Source organism: Pristiophorus japonicus, chromosome 1 (assembly GCF_044704955.1).
Source record: "Pristiophorus japonicus isolate sPriJap1 chromosome 1, sPriJap1.hap1, whole genome shotgun sequence".
In the NCBI taxonomy this organism is placed as follows: Eukaryota; Metazoa; Chordata; class Chondrichthyes; family Pristiophoridae; genus Pristiophorus; species Pristiophorus japonicus.
In genome coordinates this window covers 407431182-407452089 of record NC_091977.1, presented here as the reverse complement: position 1 = coordinate 407452089, position 20908 = coordinate 407431182, and the positions used below count along the sequence as shown (strand labels likewise).

Sequence of the window (20908 nt, the reverse complement as noted above, 5' to 3'; positions counted from 1 at the left end):
GGAGAGGTGGGACCAGTACAAACCGGACGGTCTGCACCTGGGCAGGACTGGAACCAATGTCCTAGGGGGAGTGTTTGCTAGTGCTGTTGGGGAGTTGTTAAACTAATATGGCAGGGGGATGTGAACAGATGCAGGGAGACAGAGGGAAGTAGAATGGGGGCAGAAGCAAAAGATAGAAAGAAGAAAAGTAAAAGTGGAGGACAGAGAAACAATTGGCAAAAAGCAAAAAGGGCCACATTAGAGCAAAATTCTAAAGGGGCAAAGTGTGTTAAAAATACAAGCCTGAAGGTTCTGTGCCTCAATGCGAGGAGTATTCGTAATTAACTGCGCAGATAGCTGTTAACTGATATGATGAAATTGGCATTACGGAATCATGGCTCCAGGGTGACCAAGGCTGGGAACTCAACATCCAGGGATATTCAACATTCAGGAAGGATAGACAGAAAGGAAAAGGAGGTGGGGTGGTGTTGCTGGTTAAAGAGGAAATTAACGCAATAGTAAGGAAGGACATTAGCTTGGATGATGTGAAGTTGGTATGGGTGGAGCTACGGAATACCAAAGGGCAGAAAACACTAGTGGGAGTTGTGTACAGACCGCCAAACAGTAGTAGAGAGGTTGGGGACAGCATCAAACAAGAAATTAGGGACGTGTGCAATAAAGGTACAGCAGTTATCATGGGCGACTTTAATCTACACATTGATTGGGCTAACCAAACTGGTAGCAATGCGGTGGAGGAGGATTTCCTGGAGTGTATTTGGGATGGTTTTCTAGACCAATATTTCGAGGAACCAACTAGAGGGCTAGCCATCCTGGACTGGGTGATGTGTAATGAGAAAGGACTAATTAGCAATCTTGTTGTACGAGGCCCCTTGGGGAAGAATGACCATAATATGGTAGAATTCTTCATTAAGATGGAGAGTGAAACAGTTAATTCAGAGACTAGGGTCCTGAACTTAAGGAAAGGTAACTTCGATGGTATGAGGCGTGTATTGGCTAGAATAGACTGGCAAATGATACTTAACGGGTTGATGGTGGATAGGCAATGGCAAACATTTAAAGATCACATGGATGAACTTCAACAATTGTACATCCCTGTCTGGACTAAAAATAAAACTGGGAAGGTGGCTCAACTGTGGCTAACAAGGGAAATTAAGGATAGTATTAAATCCAAGGAAGAGGCATGTATCGATTGGGCCTGTATTCACTGGAGTTTAGAAGAATGAGAGGGGATCTCATAGAAACATATAAAATTCTGACGGGACTGGATAGGTTCGATGCAGGAAGAATGTTCCCGATGTTGGGGAAGTCCAGAACCAGGGGACATAGTCTAAGGATAAGGCGTAAGCCATTTAGGACAGATATGAGGAGAAACTTCTTCATTCAGAGTTGTTAACCTGTGGAATTCCCTTCCACAGAGAGTTGTTGATGCCAGTTCATTGGATATATTCAAGAGGGAGTTAAATATGGCCCTTTCGGCTAAAGGGATCAAGAGGTATGGAGAGAAAGCAGGAAAGGGGTACTGAGGTGAATAATCAGCCATGATCGTATTGAATGGTGGTGCAGGCTCGAAGGGCCGAATGGCCTACTCCTGCACCTATTTTCTATGTTTCTATCTGCTTCCTTGGTGAAGACCAATGCAAAGTACTCATTTAGTACCTCAGCCATGCCCTCTGTTTTTTGGTCCCAAATCGGCCCCACCCCTCCTTGGCTACCCATTTACTATTTATATGCCTATAGAAGACTTTTGGATTTCTTTTTATGCTGGCTGCCAATCTATTCTCATACTCTTTACTCCTCATTTCCTTTTTCACTTCCCCTATGAACTTTCTATATTCAGCCTGATTCTCACTGGTATTCTCAACCTGACATCTGTCATGCACCCCTTTTTTCTGCTTCATCTTGACACACTTTCTTTCGTCACCCAGGGAGCTCTGACTTTGGTTGCACTTCCTTTTTCCCTTCGTGGGAATGCACCTTGACCATACCCGAACCATTTCCTCTTTAAAAGCAGCCCATTGTTCGATTACAGTTTTGCCTGCTAATCCTTGATTCCAATTTACCCGGGCCAGGTCCATTCTCAACCCACTGAAATTGGCCGCTTTCCAATTAAATATTTTTACTCTAGATTTCTCCTTGTCCTTTTCCATAGCTAATCTAAACCGTATGATATTATGATCACTGTTCCCTAAATGTTCCCCTACTGACACTTGCTCCACTTGATCCACCTCATTCCCCAGAACTAGATCCAGCAATGCCTCCTTCCTCGTTGGGCCGGAAACATACTGATCAAGAAAGTTCTCCTGAACACACTTCAGAAATTCTTCCTCTCTTCCTTTATAATGCAACATCCTGGTGCCCATCACCCTGCCAGATTAGTTTAAACCCTCCCCAACAGCACTAGCAATCCCCCCCTGTGAGAATATTAGTCCCGGCTCTCTCTCGAGGTGCAACCCGTTCGTCCTGTACAGGCCCCAGCTTCACCAGAACCGGTCCCAATATCCCTGGAATCTAAAGCCCTCCCTCCTGCACCATCTGTCCAACCACGCATTAATCTGCTCTATCCTCCTAGTTCCATACTCACTAGTTCGTGGCACCAGGAGTAATCCGGAGAATACTACCTTTGAGACCGGCTTTAATTTCTTTCCGAGCACCCTAAAATCTGCAGGACCTCATTCTTCTTTTTGCCTTTGCCTTTGATACCGATGTGGACCACGACCTCTGGCATTTTCTTCTCTTTCCCCCCCCCCCCTCCCTCCCCCCCTCACCTCCCTCAGAATGTTCCACAGCTGCTCAGTGACCTCCTTGACACTGGCACTAGCAAGGCAACACACCATCCTGGAATCACGTCTGTGGCTGCAGAAACACCTGTCTGTTTCACTAACTATTGAATCCCCTATTGCTATTGCTTTCCCAATCTCTTCTTTTTTCTCCCCCCCCCCCCCCCCCCCCCCCCCCCCCCCCCCCAATTCCTGTACAGCTGAGCCACCCGTGGTGTTAAGGAATTTGCACTGGCTGTACTCCCCAGAGGAACCATTACCCTCACCACTGGTTAGAGAGTGAGATGCACTCGGGGGACTCCTGCACGTGCTCCTTGTCTGTCTGCTGGTCACCAATTCCCCCTCTGCCTATACAATCTTACTCTGCGGGGTGACCACCTCTTGAAACGTGCTATCCACGTAGCTCTCTGCCTCCTGGGTGCACCGCAGTGACACCAGCTGCTGCTCAAGGTCCGAAACTCAGAGCTTGAGCTCCTTTAACTGACAACACTTCCTGCACATGTGGTTGTGCAGGACATGGGAAGTGTCCTGTAGTTCCCACATGGCACAAGATGTGCATTCCACAAGAGGTGCCCTGCCAGGCCTTTATTTAATAGACTATTAACTAACTTAACAGAAATGAACTCGAGACAAAAAAAACAATCAGCTTCTTCCTTTGAGCTGCCGTCACTTTAGTTATTTTATTACGTCCCTCCCTAACGCTCGTGCTTTGGGCTCTTGGGACTACCTTTATCTTTGGCCACTCCTCTCACTTTCCTGCAGATCCACTCTTTGGCCTGTTAACTTAGAGTCCTTGGGTTCTGTGGTTCCACTCCTCCTTTTCAGTTGGACATCTCAATCGACTTCCTGCTCTCACCAAATTCTTCCACTCTGCTTGCGATCCATTGTGATTGTATTCACCCAGCTCTGTCTCCAAGCTCTGTGCTCAAACTCATTAAATCTCATCCTTTCCAAAGCATCTATATCTTTTTGTGCTGTGTATCAGAACTGAGCATAAAGTGTTGACTGAGCAGTAAACCTTTAGCATAGCATCTGTAGAAATAAATTCTACTATTCTGGCTGTATCTCCCAACATTGTATATGCTGGTTTAATTGTTTTGCCGCAATATCTGGATACTGACCCATATACTATCAATCTGTGGTTACTTTGAGTCTCCCTCTACTGATTCAGTTCCATGCATTAAATGCATCTTTTAACATGCTTGCAATAATTTGCACTTACCTGTTTTAAATTTAATTTTTCCCCAATTGCATAACTAGTCACCACTGCTCTTCCTATTGAAATCTCGGCAAATTTGATAAGTTTATAAATGGGAGAAGTAATGTATGTAGATTAGAAACTAGGGTCAAAGCATTGACTCCTGTGGAACTATGCCCAACACCTCATGAGTACCCTCATGAGTTATCTTTTCTTTTCAACCATTTTTTTGTCCACTGAATTCTTGTGCGTTTTAGTTAATTTTTTCATGCAGGTTTCAGTTTTTTTTTCATGAGGAAGCCTCATGAGTCCCACTATTTATAACCTCCTCTCGAAAGTCATGGGTTATGACTAAAAAAATGATTAAGAAAGGGAAGATAGACTATGAAAGTAAACTAGCACAAAATATAAAAACAGAGCAAGAGTTTCTATAGATATATAAAAAGGAAAAGAATGACTAAAGTAAATGTTGGTCCCTTAGAGGACGAAACCGGGGGGTTAGTAATGGGGAACATGGGGATGGCAGAAACTCTGAACAAATATTTTGTATCGGTCTTTACGGTAGAGGACACTAACAATATTCCAACAATGGATAGTCAAGGGACTATAGAGGGGGAGGAACTTAACACAATCACAATCACTAAAGGAGGTGGTACTCAGTAAGATAATGGGACGAAAAGTAGAAAAATCCCCTGGACCTGATGGCTTGCATCCTAGGGTCTTAAGGGAAGTAGCGGCAGGGATTGTGGATGCATTGGTTATAATTTACCAAAATTCCCTGGCTTCTGGGGAGATCCCAGCAGATTGGAAAACTGCAAATGTAATGCCCCTATTTAAAAAAGGAGGCAGACAAAAAGCAGGAAACTATAGACCAGTGAGCCTAACATCTGTGGTTGGGAAAATGTTGGAGTCCATTATTAAAGAAGCAGTAGCAGGACATTTGGAAAAGCAAAATTCGGTCAGGCAGAGTCAGCATGGATTTATGAAGGGGAAGTCATGTTTGACAAATTTGCTAGAGTTGCCAGAAGGAATTTGACAAGGTGCCACATAAAAGGTTACTGCACAAGATAAAAGTTCACGGAGTTGGGGGTAATATATTAGCATGGATAGAGGAGTGGCTAACTAACAGAAAACAGAGAGTCGGGATAAATGGTTCATTCTCTGGTTGGCAACCAGTAACTAGCGGGGTGCCACAAGGATCAGTACTGGGACCCCAACTATTTACAATCTATATTAACGACTTGGAAGAAAGGACTGAGTGTAACATAGCCAAGTTTGCTGACGATACAAAGATGGAAGGAAAAGCAATGTGTGAGGAGGACACAAAAAATCTGCAAAAGGACATAGGCTAAGTGAGTGGGCAAAAATTTGGCAGATGGAGTATAATGTTGGAAAGTGTGAGGTCATGCACTTTGGCAGAAAGAAAATCAAAGAGCAAGTTATTATTTAAATGGAGAAAGATTGCAAAGTGCCACAGTACAGCAGGACCTGGGAGTACTTGTGCATGAAACGCACAAGGATAGTATGCAGGTACAGCAAGTGATCAGGAAGGCCAATGGAATCTTGGCCTTTATTGCAAAGGGAATGGAGTATAAAAGCAGGGAAGTCTTGCTACAGCTATACAAGGTATTGGTGAGGCCGCACCTGGAATACTACGTGCCGTTTTGGTTTCCATATTTACGAAAGGGTATACTTGCTTTGGAGGCAGTTCAGAGAAGGTTCACATGGTTGATTCCGGGGATGAGAGGGTTGATTTATGAGGAAAGGCTGAGTAGGTTGGGCCTCTACTCATTGGAATTCAGAAGAATGAGAGGTGATCTTATTGAAACTTATAAGATTATGAGGGGGCTCTACAAGGTGGATGCAGAGAGGATGTTTCCACTGATAGGGGAGACTAGAACTAGAGGGCATAATCTTAGAATAAGGGGCCGCCCATTTAAAACAGCGATGATTAGAAATTTCTTCTGAGAGCTGTAAATCTGTGGAATTCGCTGCCTCAGAGAGCTGTGGAAGCTGGGAGATTGAATAAATTTAAGACAGAAGTAGACAGTTTTTTAAACGATAAGGGGATAAGGGATTATGGGGAGCGGGCAGGGAAGTGGAGCTGAGTCCATGATCAGATCAGCCATGACCTTATTGAATGGTGGAGTGGGCTGGAGGGGGCGATATGGTGTACTTCTGTTCCTATTTTTTAATGTTCTTATGTTAGTCATGCAGGATCGTCCTCTAACTCTATCCTGGCTGTTAAATTATTGCTATCCAGGTATTCCTCAACCTACCTTTGGGTGTGCCAGCAATGCCTCATTCTGATGTTTATATAGCACAAAATTCTCTCCAGACACAAGTTTGAATGAGAAAAATCTATAATTGTATAGGGTATTTTTTTTTAGTCCAGATGCATATAATAAGCTTTAGAAATACTAATGTGGAAAACCCTGATTTCAATGGAGCTGCACAAAAATGTAAAGTGCACGAAAGTAAATGTTTACTGAAACCCTGGTGACAACGCTCTTCCAAGTGTGTGTGTTTCAACAATTGTATCTTTGCATTCCAGGATCGTGTAATGATTAATCGTTTGGACAACATATGCGAAGCACTGATCAAGGGAAAGTGGCCTATAAATAGGCGTCAGCCATTTGATTTTCATGGTATAATCAACTATACACCCACGTCCATGGAAAGCCCACTGCCAAGGAGGAGTTTCACTGAACTCTCTATGGTAGGTCAGGGGGGCTTCAGTGCCTGTGAAGATATCGCTGGTTCTCCTCAAGTGTCAAGGGTAGGTGTTTAATATTCCTTCTACACAGTGTAGAATATGTTTGCAATAAGTGAAGAGGAGCAAGTCTCGGGTGATGTAGGGCAAATAAATTTAAGTTGCATTCCATTTTTACAGTGATAAATTCCTACATTTCAGTGGCTTACTTGTACCTTTCCCCACTCTGTCCCAATCTATATAAGAAAGTGGTTCCTTGTTTGGCGGTGGAAGAATGGCAAAATTGAATGTCGAACCCTGTAGCATGAACTTGTGGTTGAGCGTATTCAGTCATGTAATCAGATAGATAGTTGTGTGCTATTATGGTTTAGTAATAGAGTAAGCATTGTTGTTAGCACTGTAGAATCCATCTAATTCATGACCTGGGAAGGTTTGATGCAAATATTTGATGCCAGAAGTAAGTTGGGGGAGGGGGGAATGTCTGTTCCCCAGTACCATCATCTCTCACCTTGCTGAGCACAAAATTCATAATTTTCAGAAATGGAAAAAAATTGTTATTGGGAACTTTGTAAACTAAAAGTAATCTTTCATTGGCCCTGAAATCCCGGTGGTTTCTTCCCGTTCAACTAAAAATAGGAGAAAAAGTGCGCACTTACCTTTTGGTCGAACGCTCGCCAGAGATCCCAGCCTCTAGGCCTCCTCTTCTTGCGCAACGGAGCGCGTTCACGTTGGGACGTCCGTAGGAGTCATGTGGGACTGGACACCCAATCACGGTAAAACATTTTCTCATTCATAGTAATAGGAGTTTCATAAGTCCAAAACTCTTATTACTATGAATGAGAAACACCCAAACACTACATAAAACATTAAAAAAAACACCTCACAAGTACAATATAGAAATTAAAGTTGATAGAAATGTTTAAAAAACATACATATATTTGCCAATTTTTTAAAAAGTTTTAATTATGGTTTAAAATAAAATTACCTGAGTGAGCAGGGTTTTTAACAAATATGTATTTTAAAATTTTATTTTGATATGTTTTTAAACTCTTACGCTTGGTAAAATAGGCTATGCGCCTGCATTTACCAGGCGCAAGAGTTTTATGGACATTCGCAGGACAAGAGATGGGCAAATAGCCCAATCTCTGCCGTGGGAATGTCCTCGCTCCCAAGATGCGGCCACCTGTTGAGCCAAAAACTTGACAGATCGGAAAAGCCGGTTTTCAGCGTATGCGCTTTGCGTCCCGAAAGCCGGCTTTTCCAATGCCTTTTCAGGTCCGTACACACTGGAATTTCAGGGCCGTTGTGTTGCTATTGAACAACACAGGCATCTGTGTTCCATTCCCAGTAGTTGTGCATATTTATTTATGCACAAAGTACACAACGTACATTTAGTATATTTCCATAGTGGCTTTTTCAGTAATTTCTTAAAGTTGTATGCTTTAATTTTTGAGAATTGCCGTGAAATTCTAACAGCATTTCTATACCAAGCATTATATTGCAGCATTTTTGAATATTCGTATGTTTACAAGTCAAAACCAAGTGTAGTCTTTAGATTAAGAGAGAGATAAGAGGGTAGGAATAATTGGACTAGGGTATGTAGATGTAATTCAGTCCCCATTTTAAAGTAATTTATTTTTATATATAATACTTTGATTTTATATTATTCATTATTCGGTTATGGTAATTGTGAAGTTAAGAAGTAAAATTGGTTAGAATATTGGAGTTTCTCTGCACAGAAGGCTGTGGAGTTAGGAGACACAAAACTAATGTGACAGCACCACTAATGGTGGGTTGGTGTTATAACCATGACAAGTTAACAGACAGTTACCATTATAAATATCGACATAGGAATTTACAATAAAGGTTGACACGTGCGTGACAAAAACATGGCAAGAAGAATTAAGGCTTTGTAGACAGGAAGCACAAACTGATGTAAGATTTTTACTATACTATAGATGGTTGCCAATTTATGTGAGCATGGCTTTATTGGGGCTAATGTCACTCATTTCATTGAACTCCTATATTTAAATTAACAGTGTGGTTTTCTTTAATAACGGATAGTGATAATTTCATTGAGGATCCCAAATTAAGGGTTCAATTGGACCTTTTGGAAAGATTCCGTTGTGCTCCAGTTAGTGCTAACTAGATTATGTTACTTGCACAAGCACTCTAGCATCAAGACCCTTTGCTTTTGCATTCAAGTTTTTGCATATATGAAAATAAGAGATTTGTTACAGCAAGTTTTGATTCAAGCTTAAATATTTTCTTTAGTAACCATTGAAATTTACTTGCATAACAAATTAGAAGGACCTTGCAGTTTCAAAGTGGTAAATACAAATTTGTACTGAATGGAAATAGTTTTGCATTTAGTATCTAAAACCTATTTATTTTCCACTTGCAGGATGATGCATTAAATCTGTCAGTTCCAAGGCAACGTAGGAGACGTCGAAAAAAGATTGAAATAGAAGCCGAGCGAGCTGCGAGGAGGAGAAACCTGATGGAGATGGTAGCTCAGCTTCGTGAGTCCCAGGCAGCCTCAGATAGTGGACAGGAGAGAGCTGTGGACTTATCAAAAGCCTCCAGGGAGGCAAAAAGTTCTACCTCAGTCAGTAACACTTCTGTTAATCCCAAGTATGTTTTGCCGAATGCCTCTGTGCCAGTATCTGATGCCTATAAAGCCCACATAGAAATGCTGCAAGCAGGCCTTTCACGAACACCAACTGGACTTATGATTAATGGTTCACTAGTTGATGGGGAAATGCCAATAAAAAGGAGAAGAGGAAGAAGGAAAAATGTTGAGGGACTTGATCTCCTATTTATGAATAACAAACGGACATCATTAAGTGCTGTAAGTAACATTTTAAAGGGAGATGGTTCTTGGATTGCTTCTTAAATTCCTTTTGTTTATAATTTCTGCCACTCCCCACCTCAAGTGAAGTCGCTTCTCAGCGGTAAATGTGTTTTTTATTTTTTGCTTTAGTACGTTGCTAGGACCTAAACAGGATTTTCACCCAGTATTGTAAATTTTGTAACGGCATGAATTAAAGGGATATACACCAAAAAATGCCTTTGGAATGTTGCTCTTCAAAAGAGTACTTGTTTAGCAACTTGGGGAGGACAATGTTAACTGGCAGAATCAATCTCACTCTAGATGACGTAGCTCCTGTTGGCAGATCAGAGCAGCATTAACAGTAGTTGTGATGTTCATGTCAGTCTCCCAGCCTTGCAGCTGAAAGGGAAATGATAGGGAAAATATGCACTTTCATACTGTACCACTCTACTTTGTCACTTCTTTATTTTTTTCATTGGTATTCTCACTTTACGCCAATTAAATAACAACACTATCATACTTAATGGTGCGTTGTACAAACCAGAAACTTTAACATTAATTGCAGCCCGCCAACCAGAGTGCTAAATGCATAGTAAGATCTTTTCCAAATCCTTATGCTCTTGTGTTCAGTAAAATTAGACGAGTTCTTTAATAAAACAGATTCTAAATATGAGAAGAACAGTTTACATTTATTGTGCAAGTGTAACTATATTCTGGTTTCGAGTTATGTTTTCAGTAGTGTTGCCTAGCCAGATTGAGGAAAATATCACTTGATTTGTGATCTTCGTCTAGATTATTGGGCAATAACGGTATGTGATTACCAGTCCTTCACAATGCTAGCTTGGCCAGGATTATATTTACGAATATATTGTAATTCAGTCTCCATCAATAAACTGGATAATTTTCTATTTTAATAGAGTTTTAAAAAAAATGAACAAACTTGTTTTTCAATAGCGCCTCAGTTTAAGGTCTCATAAAGACAACACCTCTGACAATGCAGTACTTCCTCAGTACTGCACTGAAGTGTGATCCAAGATTATGTGCGAAAGTTTGTAGTGGGGCTTGAACTTGGCGAGAGTGCATTGTCCGTGAAGAATTTTTGCGTTATGATGTTAGAGGATTGGCTAACAAAGAGAACCGAGAGTCGGGATAAATGGTTCATTCTCTGGTTGGCAACCAGTATCAATGGGGGTGTCGCAGGGATCAGTGCTGGGACCCCAACTATTTACAATCTATATTAACGACTTGTAAGAAAGGACTGAGTGTAACGTAGCCAAGTTTGCTGATGATACAAAGCTGGGAGGAAAAGCAATGTGTGAGGAGGACACACAAAATCTGCAAAAGGATATAGACAGGCTAAGTGAGTGGGCAAAAATTTGGCAGATGGAGTATAATGTTGGAAAGTGTGAGGTCATGCACTTTGGCAGAAAAAAATCAGAGCAAGTTAATATTTAAATGGAGAAAGATTGCAAAGCGTCACAATACAGCGGGACCTGGGGCTACTTGTGCATGAAATGCAAAAGGATAGTATGCAGGTACAGCAAGTGATCAGGAAAGCCAATGGTATCTTGGTCTTTATTGCAAAGGGAATGAAGTATAAAAGCAGGGAAGTCTTGCTACAGCTATACAAGGTATTGTTGAAGCCACACCTGGAATACTGCATACAGTTTTGGTTTCCATATTTACGAAAGGATATACTTGCTTTGGAGGCAGTTCAGAGAACATTCGCCTAGGTTGATGCTGGGGATGAGGGGATTGACTTATGAGGAAAGGTTGAGTAGGTTGGGCCTCTACTCATTGGAATTCAGAAGAATGAGAAGTGATCTTATCGAAACTTATAAGATTATGAGGGGGCTTGACAAGGTGGATGCAGAGAGGATGTTTCCACTGATGGGGGAGACTAGAACTAGAGGGCATGATCTTAGAATAAGGGGCCGCCCATTTAAAACAGAGATGAAGAGAAATTTCTTAGAGTTGTGAATCTGTGGAATTCGCTGCCTCAGAGAGCTGTGAAAACTGGGACATTGAATAAATTTAAGACAGAAATAGACAGTTTCTTAAACGATAAGGGGAACGGGTGGGAAAGTGGAGCCGAGTCCATGATCAGATCATCCATGATATTGAATGGTGGAACAGGCTCGAGGAGCCGTATGGCCTACTCCTGTTCCTATTTCTTATGATCTTATACTGTGACACTCTCCAGTCAGCTGTATAGAATATATTCTCGCTTATTTTGACTAAAGGGTGCATCAGGAAGACTGAGTATGAGATATAGAATGCAAGAATATAAGTCCAAATACCTCCAATAACAGGTTAAGTAGATATTTTGATACTGATTCAGAAGGCACAGATCTTCCATTTTGTAGGAAGTTTCCTTATCTTGTTTGAAGTACATTGAAGAGTATGTAATGGTTTAATAAGTAATACTTACTCGCTCAAAGGAAAGCATGTTGCATGGCAGTTGCCTGTTTCTGCTAAGGCATCTTGTAGATGCATTTCATTGTATGCTTATTCTCAGAAAATGGATTAAGCATCGAACAGTTTGCGTGAAGGTTTACTGGGCCAGTCAATAGGCTCATACCAGACCATGAATGTTAGATAACTCATAAGCTTCCTGCTTGTCTTGTTAATGCTGAGGTTGTTTCCCCGGGCTGGCGTGTCGAGAACTAGGAGACACAGACCCCGGATAAGGGGTCGGCCATTTAAGACAGAGATGCGGAGGAATTTCTTCAGTCAGAGGATTGTGAATCTTTGGAATTCTCTGCCCCAGAGGGATATGGATACTGAGTCTCTGAATATATTCAAGGCTGAAATAGATGGATTTTTGGAGCCATGGGGAATCAAAGGATATGGAGATCAGGTGGGAAAGTGGAGTTGAGGTCGATGATCAACCTTGCTCTTAGTGAATGTTGGAGCAGGCTTGAGGGGCCATATGGCCGATTCCTGCTCCTATTTCTTATGTTATGTAGGCATCGTGATGGCTAGTTGATCACATTTACTAGAAAATGGTAATAACCAATGCAAGCAACGATCTACTTTTTATAATTGTATGAGACTGATGACTAGTGAACTCAGTTGGGTATCAACATTGATATCGGGGTCATAATTGATTCAGCGGTGCTTTGCTACAGTGTTACCAATTGAAGACTGAGACCAGTTAGCTCTATTGGTATCAAATCTCTCGAACCCTGCAGTTGAGTCTGTGATTAATGCTAGTGAACTTATTTTGAGTTCTAGATGCCTTCTCCTTCGAGTACAAAGTTGGATGAGTTTGCTCAGACAGCAAATCTTTGGACGACTGCTCCCAATTAGATGGCATTAGGCAGTTGTCATTAGAAAGGATCCATGATATTTGATGCCAATCTTAAAACCAAGGGCTAATGCAAGCAAGAACAAACCACCAAAATTGAAGCAGACCCCAGTAAGCTATAGGGCTGTAGTGGAATCTGGGTGTAGTGTTGCTGCAAAGACTGGCACAACGGAGTTCCTTGCTAGGCGACTTCAGAGGGCAGTTATGTGTCAATTACTTTGTTGTGGGACTGGAGAGAAATAGCGCAGACCAGGTAAAGACAGCAGGTTTCCTTCACTAAAGGATATTAGTGAACCAGTTATAAAACCAGAAAATGTTGGAAATACTCAGCAGGTCAGGCAGCATCTGTGGAGAGAGAAACAGTTAAAGTTTCAGATCGATGACTCTTTGCCAGAACTGCAAAAAGTTCGAGATGTAACAGATTTTTAAGCAAGTGATGGGGCAGGGAAAGGGGGAGGGGAGGAAAGAACAAAATGGAAAGTCTGTGATGGGGTGGAAGGCAGGAGAGATTGAGATAAAAGGGATGATGGTGCAAGGCAAAAGGAGATGGTGATGGGACAAGTTAAGAAACGAAAGATGAGTCTAGATAGGGTGTGAATAGAGATGGCATAATCAGCAACAGCTGCTGTGGGAAAGAGGGAAAAAATAGAAAAAAAGAGAGAAAACAATAGGGGCAGGGGTTACAGTCTGAAATTGTTGAGTCCAGAAGGCTGTGAAGTGCTAAATGAAAGATGAAATGCTGTTCCTCGAGCTTACGTTGAGCTTCATTGGAACAGTGTAAGAGGCCGATGTTGGAGAGATCAGAGTGAGAGTGGAACGGAGAATTAAAGTGACAAGCGACTGGAAGCTCGGGGTCACGCTTACAGACTGAATGGAGGTGTTCTGCAAAGTGGTCGCCCAATCTGCATTTGGTCTTCCCAGTGCAGAGGAGACCACATCGTGAGCAGCGAATACAGTATATTGTATTGAAAGAAGTACAAGTAAATCGCTGTTTCACCTGGAAGGGGTGTTTGGGGCCCTGGACAGTGGGAAGAGAGGAGGTAAAAGGGCAGGTGTTGCGCCTCCTCTCCTCTCCTCTCCTCTCCTCTCCTCTCCTCTCCTCTCCTCTCCTCTCCCCTCCCTCTCTCTCTCCCCCGCCCCCCCCATCCCCCGAGGGAGACTTGCTTAGGTGGCTGAACAGTCCAATATGAGAACCACAGTCCAGGTCACAGGTGGGACAGATAATCGTTGAGGGAAAATTGGGTGGGACAGGTTTGCTGCATTGCTCTCGGCGATGAGAATTGAGGTGCTCAACACCCTCCTAGATGCACTTCCTCCACTTAGGGCAGTCTTTGGCCAGTGACTCCCAGGTGTCAGAGTGCAACATCCCCACTATCAGGGAGGTTTTGAGGGTGTCCTTGTAAAGTTTCCTCTGCCCACCTTCGGCTCGTTTGCTGTGAAGGTGTTCCGAGTAGAGCACTTGCTTTGGAAGTCTTGTGTCTGACATATGGACAATGTGGCCTGCCCAGTGGTCAGTGCTTCAATGCTGGGGATGTTGGCCTGGTCGAAGACGCTAATGTTGGTGCGTCTGTCCTCCCAGGGCATTTGTAGGACCTTGCGGAGACATCGTTGGTGGTATTTCTCCAGCGACTTGAGGTGTCTACAGTATATGGTCCGTGTCTCTGTGCCATACAGGAGGGCTAGTATTATTACTACAGCCCTGTAGACCATGAGCCTGGTGGCAGTTTTGAGGGCTTGGTCTTCAAACACTCTTTTCCTCTCCTATGCATGCAAGCGGAGGGCGTGCTGGGGGTGATTGAGGAACGGACCAGGGTGTCGCCTTCGGAATGCTGGGAGGGGAGGGGAAGATGTAGTGGGATCACGCTGGAGGTGGCGGAAATGGTAGAGAATGATGCATTGAACATGGAGGCTGGTGGGGTGAAAGGTGAGGACAAGGGGAGCCCTATTCATGATTGTGGGAGGGGAAGGGATGAGAAGTGCGGGAAATAGAACAGACATGGTCAGGGGCCATGTCAACCACGGTAGAGGGGAATCCTCAGTTTAAGAAAAAGGAAGACATATCGAAAGCACTAATATGAAAGGTGACGTCATCAGAACAGATGCGACGGAGAAACTGAGGGAATGGAATGGAATCCTTACAGGATGTGGGGTGGGAGGAAGTGTAGTCCAGGTAGCTGTGGGAGTCAGTGGGCTTATGGTGAATGTTTGTTAATAGCCTATCCCCAGAAATGCAAACAGAAGTCGACAAAGGAAAGGGAAGAGTCGGAAATGGACCTTGTGAGGGAAAGGTGGAAATTGGAAGCAAAGTGAATTGAAATTTTCCAGTTCAGGACGAGAGCAAGAAACGGCACCAATACAGTCATCAATGTACCAGAAAAAAGAGGTGAGGGAGGGGACCTGAGTAGGACTGAAATAAAGAATGTTCTACAAATCCCATGAAAAGGCAACACCTTTAATTTGGAGATGCTGTCTGACCTGCTGAGTATTTCCAGCATTTTCTGCTTTTATTTCAGATCCAGCATCTGCAGTATTATACTTTTGTATTAGTGAACCAGTTGTTGGGTTTTAGGAGGGTTCAACAGCTTCTGGATCACTTTATTGATAATCAGCTTTTTAGTTCCAGATTTTGTTTTTCAACTGAATTCAAATTCTCAAACTGCCATGGTGGGATTTGAGCTGACGTTCTCTGGGGTTAACATAGAAAATAGGTGCAGGAGTAGGCCATTCAGGCCATTCGGCCCATCGAGCCTGCACCACCATTCAATATGATCATTCACCTCAGAACCCTTTTCCTGCTTTCTCTCCATACCCCTTGATCCCTTTAGCCATAAGGGCCATATCTAACTCCCTCTTGAATATATCCAATGAACTGGCATCAACAGCTCTCTGTGGTAGGAAATTCCACAGGTTAACAACTCTCTGAGTGAAGAAGTTTCTCCTCATCTCAGTCCTAAATGGCTTACCCCTTATCCTTAGACTATGCCGTCTGGTTCTGGACTTCCCCAACATCGGGAATATTTTTCCTGCATCTAACCTGTCCAGTCCCCACGTCAAAATTTTATATGTTTCTATGAGATCCCCTCTCATCCTTCTAAACTCCAGTGAATATAGGCCCAGTCGATCCTCATATGTCGTTCTGCCATCTCGTGAATCAGTCTGGTGAACCTTCGCTGCACTCCCTCAATAGCAAGAACGTCCTTCTTCAGATTAGGAGACCAAAACTGAACACACTGTTCCAGGTGAGGCCTCACCAAGGCCCTGTACAACTGCAGTAAGACCTCCCTGCTTCGATACTCAAATCACCTAGCTATGAAGGCCAACATACCACTTGCTGCCTTCACCGCTTGCTGTACCTGCATACCAACTTTCAATGACTGATGTACCATGACGCCCAGGTCTCGTTGCCCCTCCCCTTTTCCTAATCTGCCGCCATTTGCATAATATTCTGCATTCGTGTTTTTTCCCCCAAAGTGGATCAACTCACATTTATCCACGTTATACTGCATCTGCCATGCATTTGCCCACTCACCTAACATCCTCCTCACACTCACACCGCCACCCAGCTTAGTGTCCTCTGCAAACTTGGAGATATTACACTCCATTCCTTCATCTAAATCATTAATGTATATTGTAAATAGCTGGGTTCCCAGCACTGAGCCCTGTGGCACCCCACTAGTCACTGCCTGCCATTCTGAAAAGGACCCGTTTATTCCGACTCTCTGCTTCTTGTCTGCCAACCAGTTCCCTATCCACGTCAGTACATTACCCCCAATACCATGTGCTTTAATTTTGCACAACAATCTCTTGTGTAGGACCTTGTCAAAAGCCTTTTGAAAATCTAAATACACCACATCCACTGGTTCTGACTTGTCCATTCTACTAGTTATATCCTCAAAAAAATTCCAGAAGATTTGTCAAGCATGATTTCCCTTTCATAAATCCATGCTGATTTGGACCGATCCTGTTACTGCTTTCCAAATGCACTGCTATTTCATCTTTAATAATTGATTCCAACATTTTCCCCAATACTGATGGCAGGCTAACCGGTCTATAAATTCCCCGTTTTCTCTCTCCTTTTTTAAAAAGTGGTGTTACATTAGCTACCCTCTAGTCCATAGGAATTGATCCAGAGTCGATAGACTGTTGGAAAATGATCACCAATGCATCCACGAGGGCCACTTCCTTAAAACAGCAAACCTGAACTCTGGGATGCAGGCTGTCAGGCCCTGGGGATTTATCGACCTTCAATCCCATCAATTTCCCGAATACAATTTCCCACCTAATAAGCATTTCCTTCAGTTACTCCTTCTCACTAGACCCACGGTCCCCGAGTATTTCCGGAAGGTTATTTGTGTCTTCCTTCGTGAAGACAGAACAAAAGTATTTGTTCAACTGGTCTGCCATTTCTTTGTTCCCCATTATAAATTCACCTGAATCTGACTACAAGGGACCTACGTTTGTTTGTCTTCACTAATCTTTTTCTCTTTACATAGCTACAGAAGCTTTTGGAGTCAGTTTTTATGTTCCTGCCAGGCTTCCTCTCATACTCTATTTTCCCCCTCCTAATTAAACCCTTTGTCCTCCTCTGCTGAATTCTAAATTTCTCCCAGTCTTCAGGTTTGCTGCTTTTTCTGGCCAATTTATATGCCTCTTCCTTGGAATTAACACTATCCTTAATTTCCCTTGTTAGCTATGGTTGAGCCACCTTCCCCGTTTTATTTTTACTCCAGACAGGGATGTACAATTGTTGAAGTTCATCCATGTAATCTTAAATGTTTGCCATTGCCTATCCACTGTCAACCCTTTAAGTATCATTTGCCGTCTATTACAGCCAAATCACGTCTCATACCATCGAAGTTACCTTTCCTTAAGTTCAGGACCCTAGTCTCTGAATTAACTGTGTCACTCTCCATCTTAATAAAGAATTCTACCATATTATGGTCACTCTTCCCCAAGGGGCCTCACACAACAAGATTGCTAATTAGTCCTTTCTCATTACAAGTCACCTAGTCGAGGATGGCCAGCCCTCTTGTTGGTTCCTCGACATATTGGTCTAGAAAACCATCCCTAATACACTCCAGGAAATCCTCCTCCACCGTATTGCTACCAGTTTGGTTAGCCCAATCTATATGTAGATTAAAGTCACCCATGATAACTGTTGTACCTTTTAAGAACATAAGAATTAGGAACAGGAGTAGGCCATCTAGCCCCTCGAGCCTGCTCCGCCATTCAACAAGATCATGGCTGATCTGGCCGTGGACTCAGCTCCACTTACCCGCCCTCTCCCCATAACCCTTAGTTCCCTTATTGATTAAAAAGCTATCTATCTGTGATTTGAATACATTCAATGAGCTAACCTCAACTGCTTCCTTGGGCAGAGAATTCCACAGATTCACAACCCTCTGGGAGAAGAAATCCCTTCTCAACTCGGTTTTAAATTGGCTGTCCGGTATTTTGAGGCTGTGCCCCCTAGTTCTCGTCTATCCGACCAGTGGAAACAACCTCTCTGCCCCTATCTTGTCTATCCCTTTCATTATTTTAAATGTTTCTATAAGATCACCCCTCATCCTTCTGAACTCCAACGAGTAAAGACCCAGTCTACTCAATCTATCATCATAAGGTAACTCCCTCATCTCCGGAATCAGCCTAGTGAATTGTCTCTGTACCCCCTCCAAGGCTAGTATATCCTTCCTTAAGTAAGGTGACCAAAACTGCACGCAGTACTCCAGGTGCGGCCTCACCAATACCCTGTACAGTTGCAGCAGGACCTCCCTGCTTTTGTACCCCATCCCTCTCGCAATGAAGGCCAACATTCCATTCACCTTCCTGATTAACTGCTGCACCTGCAAACTAACTTTTTGGGATTCATGCACAAGGACCCCCAGGTCCCTCTGCACCACAGCATGTTGTAATTTCTCCCCATTCAAATAATATTCCCGTTTACTGTTTTTTTTTCCAAGGTGAATGACCTCACATTTTCCGACATTGTATTCCATCTGCCAAACCTTAGCCCATTCGCTGAACCTATCTAAATCTCTTTGCAGCCTCTAGATGTCCTGCTATTTCTTCCTTAATGATAGCTTCAAGCATTTTCCCCACTACAGATGTTAAACTAACCGGCCTATAGTTACCTGCCTTTTGTCTGCCCCCTTTTTTAAACAGAGGCGTTACATTAGCTGCTTTCCAATCCGATGGTACCTCCCCAGAGTCCAGAGAATTTTGGTAGATTATAACGAATGCATCTGCTATAACTTCCGCCATCTCTTTTAATACCCTGGGACGCATTTCATCAGGACCAGGGGACTTGTCCACCTTGAGTCCCATTAGCCTGTCCAGCACTACCCCCCTAGTGATAGTGATTATCTCAAGCTCCTCCCTTCCCACATTCCCGTAACCAGCAATTTGTGGCATGGTTTTTGTGTCTTCCACTGTGAAGACGGAAGCAAAATAATTGTTTACGGTCTCAGCCATTTCCACATTTCCTATTATTAAATCCCCCTTCTCATCTTCTAAAGGACCAACATTTACTTTAGTCACTCTCTTCCGTTTTATATATTGGTAAAAGCTTTTACAACCTGTTTTTATATTTTGATCAAGTTTACTTTCATAATCTATCTTTCCTTTCTTTATTGCTTTCTTCATCATTCTTTGCTGTCGTTTAAAATTTTCCCAATCTTCTAGTTTCCCATTAACCTTGGCCACCTTATACGCATTGGTTTTTAATTTGATACTCCTTTATTTCCTTGGTCATCCATGGCTGGTTATCCCTTCTCTTACCACCCTTCTTTTTCACTGGAATATATTTTTGTTGAGCACTATGAAAGAGCTCCTTAAAAGTCCTCCACTGTTCCTCAATTGTGCCACCGTTTAGTCTGTGTTCCCAGTCTACTTTAGCCAACTCTGCCCTCATCCCACTGTAGTCCCCTTTGTTTAAGCATAGTACGCTTGTTTGAGACACTACTTCCTCACCCTCAATCTGTATTACAAATTCAACCATACTGTGATCACTCATTCCAAGAGGATCTTTTACTAGGAGATCGTTTATTATTCCTGACTCATTACACAGGACCAGATTCAAGATCACTTGCTCCCTTGTAAGTTCTGTAACATACTGTTCTAAGAAACAATCCCGTATGCATTCTATGAATTCCTCCTCCAGGCTACTCCGTGCGATTTGATTTGACCAATTAATATGCAGGTTAAAATCCCCCATGATTACTGCCGTTCCTTTTTCACATGCCTCCATTATTCTCTTGATTATTGCCCGCCCCACCGTGAAGTTATTATTTGGGGGCCTATAAACTAAGCCCACCAGTGACTTTTTCCCCTTACTATCTCTAATCTCCACCCACAATGATTCAACATTTTGTTCATTAGAACCAATATCGTCTCTCACAACTGCCCTGATATCATCCTTTATTAACAGAGCTACCCCACCTCTTTTCCCTTCTTGTCTATCCTTCCAAATTGTCAGATACCCCTGTATGTTTAATTTCCAGTCTTGGCCACCCTGCAACCACATTTCTGTAATGGACACCAAATCATACCCATTTGTGATGATTTGAGCCGTCAACTCATTTACTTCATTTCGAATGCTGCATGCGTTTAGGTAGAGTGTTTTAATCCTAGTTTTTGAACCATGATTTTTAGTTTTGACCTCTCCTGCAGCCCCTTTATATTCATACATATTGTCCCTTCCTATCACCTTGTGGTTTACACTTACCCCAATGCTACTCTGCTCTGTTGCCTCCTGCCTTTTGCATTCTTTCTTGGGGTCCTGTTCATCTGAGCTCTCACCCACTCTAACTAGCTCAGAGCCCTCTCCTGGGTTCCGAATACTCCTCGCATTGAGGCACCGAACTTTCAGGCTTGCCTTTTTATTAACTTTGACCCTTTAGAATTTTGCTGTACAGTGGCCCTTTTTGTTTTTTGCCTTGGGTTTCTCTGCCCTCCACTTTTACTCATCTCCTTTCTGTCTTTTGCTTCTATCTCCATTTTGTTTCCCTCTGTCTCCCTGCATTGGTTCCAATCCCCCTGCCATATTAGTTTAACTCCTCCCCAACAGCACTAGCAAACA

General features: G+C 42.9%; 1 protein-coding gene across 2 annotated transcripts in view; it reads left to right on the top strand.

Annotated features, from left to right (window-relative positions):
• chd7 (chromodomain helicase DNA binding protein 7) overlaps positions 1-20908 on the top strand; it is a 346350-nt gene that overhangs the window by 313202 nt on the left and 12240 nt on the right. The window contains exons 33-34 of one of the 2 annotated variants that reach the window (XM_070891933.1): positions 6530-6694; positions 9093-9539. In XM_070891933.1, coding sequence (XP_070748034.1) covers positions 6530-6694; positions 9093-9539 — 612 coding nt within the window. Of the gene's footprint in view, positions 1-6529; positions 6755-9092; positions 9540-20908 lie in introns of both variants that reach the window. The other variant, XM_070891925.1, reaches the window with a different exon arrangement.